At 38.7% G+C, this 6,462-nt stretch overlaps 1 protein-coding gene across 3 annotated transcripts in view; it reads right to left on the bottom strand.

Moving 5' to 3' along the window:
* Nucleotides 1-288: 288 nt before the first annotated feature.
* The window catches only part of taf1 (TAF1 RNA polymerase II, TATA box binding protein (TBP)-associated factor), a 169,994-nt gene continuing 163,820 nt past the window's right edge, over nt 289-6,462 (bottom strand). For all 3 annotated transcript variants that reach the window (XM_063060824.1, XM_063060825.1, XM_063060826.1), the window contains 2 exons: nt 6,075-6,252; nt 289-1,969 (listed from right to left, as the gene is read on the bottom strand). In XM_063060824.1, coding sequence (XP_062916894.1) covers nt 1,747-1,969; nt 6,075-6,252 — 401 coding nt within the window. In that variant the 3' untranslated portion in view covers nt 289-1,746. The remainder of the gene's footprint in view (nt 1,970-6,074; nt 6,253-6,462) is intronic.

Here is a 6,462-nt window from a genome sequence, read left to right as displayed (position 1 = left end):
AGTAATGTCTGAGGAATAATAATGAAATTAAAAAATCTCTCCCCCAAATGAAAGTAACCTGTATACACAGAAAAAGGATTTTTGACATTGTGTTTGTTACTTGCTTCTGAAAACTGAATTCAAAACATAAGCAACAACCACTTTGAGAATACAACTTTTCCTGAGATGTTCATGGCACACAGGTTCTATTTGAAAATAAAATTAAGTACCAGAAGCTGATATTTTAATGGAAAACTGCATGTGGCCATTTACAAGGTTTTACAAAATTGAAACATGTACATCATAAAATGCAACAATAATAAATATTTTTCTTTAATCGTACTTGTAAAATACAAATCATGATACCTTTTACGCCAAAATTTCCCAACCCAAGGGTACTGACCCATTTGTACAGTTTCTGGGGTACCAACCACACTGCAAAGCATAACCAAGTGGTAGTTCCACAGAAGAATTCCAGTACTAAATGCTCACAAAATATTTCACTGCAAATTTATCATGGTCAAGTTAGTTCTTATGCAGGAGTCCTACAAGAGTTTCAGTGGTTCACTGACTAGATGTCAAGGAAATGAATTCCAAATTTAAAATACTGAGATCAAGAGCAGGAATGTTTAGTACAGAATACTGAATCAGCCTACCAAATAAAAAACACAAAAAAAAAATGTTGTCAATGACTTGGTATGGTTTAGAACTGCAGAAGGGAGTATTTACAACAAGCCACTGGGATAGTATGATGATAAATAGAAATTAATCTAAAACCACATTTGTACAGAAAGATCAACATATTTTCCAAAGACAAATGTTCTTAGCTAACCACTCAAGACAAGTAGAAATGGATACTATTCAACAAAATTTTCATTATGTGGGTATCCTTCCAACAAAAAAAATCTAACTTTAAAATTACTTAAGGCCTTAAGCTTTTTTACTTCATTACCAACAGCTCTCTGAATTCTGAATCAAGGGTGGGGAGGGTGGACAGTTGGAGTTTCATTCTTAAATCTCCCTGGTTTTCCATTTTCATTTACTATATATTTCCTTCTTGGCTATAGCTTTGAATTAGCATAACACTGGATAGACAGTATTCAAATTTTCCATAATAGGTTGAAGTCAATCCATCTGTATGTTCATCAGATCATGAGGTTTTGTATTCAGTTTGGGACTAGGCCACGTTTTTAGTTGTTCATTTTAAAGGGTAGTGTAATAACAAAAAGACCAAAATTAAAGTAAGTATTAAAATAGATGCAATATCAAGGGCTGTAGCTTCAGAAACATAACATTGCCATCTCTTAGATACAAATATTGTTTCCTGCCAGAGAAGTCTGTTGAAAACAAGCTTTTAAAGCAGTAATAATGAAGTCTGTGATATATGTTCACTAATAGCAAACATTCTTTAGGGCTCCCTCATGAACAGAGAATAAGAACTCCTAAACTCGTTTTTTTTTTACATACAATCTTTGTACATATTCCAGGAACCAGCTTATATACAGAGTTTCATGTGTTTTGATACTAAGCACAATTTGTTAGTAGAGTTTGTATTTCCTCATAAATTTACAGAAGATTCCTAATCATAGTAAAAGTTTATTGTAGGAATATAGTGAATAACTGCTCGTATCTTCTCAAGTAATCCAGTGTGAAATCTGTGATGTTATTACTGACGTTACTCAATGAAGTCTGCCTCAGTCGCAACGATAGCAACACTGGATGGAGCTGATGCATCTAGTCTTGCCAGCAGGTAGCAAAATGTAATGATCAGCCTTCGATATCCGAGTCCACATCACTGTCCCCTCCAATTGAATGAAATTCTTCACTGTCTTCCTCATCTTCACTCAGTTGAACCTCATTAAGAACACTTGGCCCATGCCTTTGCTCATCATCATCCTCCTCTTCTGACAACTCATAATCACATCCTCCACTGCTAAAGGTTGTGTCACGAGTATTTGACTTCAGGTCAGTTTCTTCGTAACTTTCATAGCTGGAGAAAAATAAAAGTTGCATTCATTTTTCAGGGAAAACTGGTTTAGTTGAACTAGGATTAAACAAGAATGAAATTATGTAACCCAATCAAGTTACATAATGGCCATACTTCTGTCTTTTAAGTTAAATTAGAGGTGCAGTCATTTGATAAATACATTTTTCTAGTCAAAAAGCACTATGATTACATTTCCTGCATTCTTACTTCTGAAATATGTAAAACTCACCTTACATTTCAATATCTATGTGTTACTGTGCAGTATACTTGTTTTCAAGGCAAATGCCAAAGAAAGCAGGTAAATACTCAACTACCTCTACAAAGCTTATCATTCTCTAAAGCTATTTCAACCCATCCCTCTACTTATCTTCTCTGCTACTACCACTTTCAAATCCTTCCATAAAGAGCCTTTTTGGTACTTAGCAGGGCAGATAAATCATCTGTTCCAGTTTTAATCATTATAGTCAACTCTGAGACAATCAATTCCACTGTATTCTACTCCATAGTTTCTATTAAAATTTCAAATGTGTTACTTAAATTCATTATCCATAGGACTGTAAGATAATAGGAGCACAATTAGGCCGTTTAACTCATAGAGTCTGCTCCGCCATTTCACCATGGCTGATCCAATCTCCTGCCTTCTCCCCGTATCCCATCATGCCCTGACCAATCAAGAATCTGTCAACCTCTGCCTTAAATATACATAAAGACTTGGCCTCCACAGCTGCCTGTGGCAAAGAATTCCATAGATTCACCACTCTCTGGTAAAAGAAAGTCCTCGTCTCCATTCTAAAAGGACACCTTCTATTCTGAGGCTGTGTCATCTGGTCTTAGACTCTCCCACCATAGGAAATGTCCACTCCAAATCCACTCTACCAAGGCCTTTCAATGTTCACCCTCATTCTTCTGAATTTCAGTGAATACAGGCCCAGAACTATCAAATGCTCTTCATATGACGAGCCATTCAATCCTGGAATCATTTTCGTGAACCTTCTCTGAACCCTCTCCAGTTTCAGTACATTCTTTCTAAGATAAGGGGCCCCAATCCTGCTCATAATACTCCAAGTGAGGCCTCACCAGTGCTTTATAAGCCTCAACATTACATTCTTGGTTTTATATTCCACTTATTCATCTTGAAATGCATGCTAATATTACATTTGCCCTCCTCACCTCACTCAACCTGCAAATTAACCTTTAGGGAATCCTGTGTAAGAACTCCCAAGCAACACACATCAAAGGTGCTGGTGAACGCAGCAGGCCAGGCAGCATCTCTAGGAAGAAGTGCAGTCGACGTTTCAGGCCGAGACCCTTCGTCAGGACTAACTCAGGACTCCCAAGTCCCTTTGCACCTCATTTTTTGTATTTTCTCTCCATTTAGAAAATAGTAAACCCTTTCATTTCTTCTATCAAAGTGCTTGAAAATACCCTTCCGACACTGTATTCTATCTACCCTTTCTTTGCCCATTCTCCTAATTTGTGAAGTCTTTCTGTAGCCTCTCTACTTCTACAAAACTTCCTGCCCTTCCACCTATCTTTATATCATCTGCAAACTTTGCAACAAAGCCATCAATTCCATCATCCAAATCACTGACATATAATGTAAAAAGAATCGGTCGGTCCCAACACAGACCCCTGTGGAACACTATTAGTCACTGGCAGCCAACTAGAAAGGCTCTCTTTATTCCAACTCTTTGCCTCCTGTCAATCAGCCACTGCCTTATCCATGCTAGAATCTTTCCTGTAATACCACAGGCTCATAGTTTGTTAAGCAGCCTCATGCATGGCACCTTGTCAAAGGCCTTCTGAAAATCCAAGTACACAACATCAATCGATTCTCCATTGTCTATCCTGCTTATTATTTCTTCAAAGAATTCCAACAGATTTGCCTGGCAAGATTTTCCCTTGAGGAAACCATGCTGACTTCAGCCTATTTTATCATGTGCCTCCAAGTACCCCAAAAATTCATCCTTATTAATCAACTCCAACATCTTCCCAACCACTGAAGTCAGACTAACTTTCTCTCCCTTCTTGAAGAGTGAAGTGACATTTGCAATTTTCCAGTCTTCTGGAACCATTCCAGGATCTAGTGATTCTTGAACGAATCTTTACTAATGCCATCACAATGTCTTCAGCCACTTCTTTCAGACAGAACTCTGGGGTGTACACCATCTGGTCCAGGTGACTTATCTACCTTCAAACCTTTCAGTTTCTCCAAGAACCTTCTCTCTAGTTATGGTAACTTCACATACTTCATGACCCCTGACAGGAACTTCCACCATAGTGCTTGTCTTCCACTGTGACGACTGATGCAAAATACTTATTCAATTTGTCCGCTATTTTGTTGGCTCCCATCACCAGCATCATTTTTCAGCGGTCCAATATCTACTCTTGCCTCTCTTTTACACTTTATGTATCTGAAGAAACTTTTGGTATCCACTCTAATTACTATTGGCTAGCTTACTTTCGTATTCCATCTTTACCTTCTTAATGACTTTTTTAGTTGAACCAACAGGTTGAACCATAATTATAAATCAAACAGTTTTAGAAAAGAAAAAGGATGTGCTTTGCAGCCAAAACAGGTTGGTATGTGATATGAAATTTGTTAACTTAGCAGCAGTAGTTCAATGCAATACATAATTTAGAAAGAAAAATAACAATAAATAAATTACAATATACGTATATTGAATAGATTTTAAAAATGTCCAAAAACAGAAATAATATGTATTAAAAAAGAGAGGTAGTGTTCAGGGGTTCATGTCCATTTAGGAATCGGATGGCAGAGGGGAAGGAGCTGTTCCTGATTGGCTGAGTGTGTGCCTTCAGGCTTCTGTACCTCCTTCCTGACGGTAACACTGAGGAAAGGGCATGCCCTGGGTGCTGGGGGTCCTTAATAATGGACGTTACCTTTCTGAGACACTGCTCCCTTAAGATGTCCTGGGTACCAAGATGGAGCCGACTAAATTTATGACCTTCTGCAGCTTCTTTCTGTCCTGTGCAGTGGCCACCGACCCCCCAACCCCGTACCAGATAGTGATGCAGCCTGTCAGAATGCTCTCCACGGTACATTTATAGAAGCTTTTAAGTGTTTTTATTAACATACCAACTCTCTTAAACTTCCTAATGAAGTATAGTTGCTGTCTTGCCTTCTTCATAGCTGCGTCGATCCGTTAGGACCAGGTTAGGTCCCCAGAGATCTTGACACTCAGGAACTTGAAACTGCGCACTCTCTCCACTTCTGATCCGTCTATGCGTTCCTTCATCTTACCCTTCCTGAACTGACGTTAAGTACAAGGGCGATGCTGCGACACCACTCCACTAGTTAGCGTATCTTGCTCCTGTACGCCTACACATCTCCAGCTGAGACGCTACCAACAATGGTGGTATCATCAGCAAATATTTATAGATGGTATTTGAGCTATGTTTAGCCACACAGTCATGGGTGTAGAGAGAGTAGAGCGGTGGGCTAAGCACACACCCCTGAGGTGCACCAGTATTGATCATCTGCAAGGAGGATATGTTATCACTTATCCGCACAGATTATGGTCTTCTGGTTAGGAAGTCGAGGATCTAATTGCAGAGGGAGGTACAGAGGCCCAGGTTCTGTGACTGATCAATCAGGATTGTGGGAATAATGGTGTTAAATGTTGAGCTATAGTCAATGAACAGCATCCTGACGTAGGTGTTTGTATTATCCAGGTGGTCTCGGGCCATGTGAAGAGCCATTGAGAATATGTCTGCTGTTGACCTATTGTGGAGATAGGCAAATTCCAGTGGGTTCAGCAAGTAACATCTAAGCATAGAGTCACAGAGTGCTGCAGCACAGAAATAGCCCCTTCAGTTATCTGAATCCATGATGAAATATTATTCTGCCAAGTAATATACTTCATTTCAAAAACATGGCAACTTCAAAAACACCACTTATCTTTGTGGAAAAACTGTGCTAGGGATGGGGCAGAGGGTAAGGGAATAAGGCAAGAGGAACAAAATTCCTTTACAGTAAAATCAAAGGTTTTTCTAATTTCTAAACAAACTTGGTAAGGATCATTAAAGATTATTGCAAAATGCAACCTGAAATAGTAATTAACCCACCCTCTCCAAATAATTTTACCTTATATTACTGTCTTCCATGATCTGAGAAGTCTCACCACCATCTCCTTCATAAGACATTAGGCTCTCCTCATTTTCCATTCCCATACGTGTATTCTCTGGTATCAGATGAAGTTTTTTTGGTCGCATAGCAGTCGTTTCAACCTCAGAGTCACTGCCACTCTCACTAAGTTGAATGGCTGTGTAAAACAATGAACAATTTGATAAATGGACAATGTTATTTATTGCTGAACCAACAAAGACTGTCTGTAAATTTCAAAGTGTAAAATTTATACTTTCTTTGACAATAAATGTGCTTTGAATCTTTCAAGATACTTTAGTATTCAAGTCAAGCCCATCGCACCAGGAAACAACTCTGCCATAGCTGAAGTGCATGTGACATAATGATA

This window comes from Mobula hypostoma, chromosome 10 (assembly GCF_963921235.1).
Source record: "Mobula hypostoma chromosome 10, sMobHyp1.1, whole genome shotgun sequence".
Classification (NCBI taxonomy): domain Eukaryota; kingdom Metazoa; phylum Chordata; class Chondrichthyes; order Myliobatiformes; family Myliobatidae; genus Mobula; species Mobula hypostoma.
Note: the sequence above shows the minus strand (reverse complement) of the source record. Positions and strands in the feature narration are given on the sequence as shown.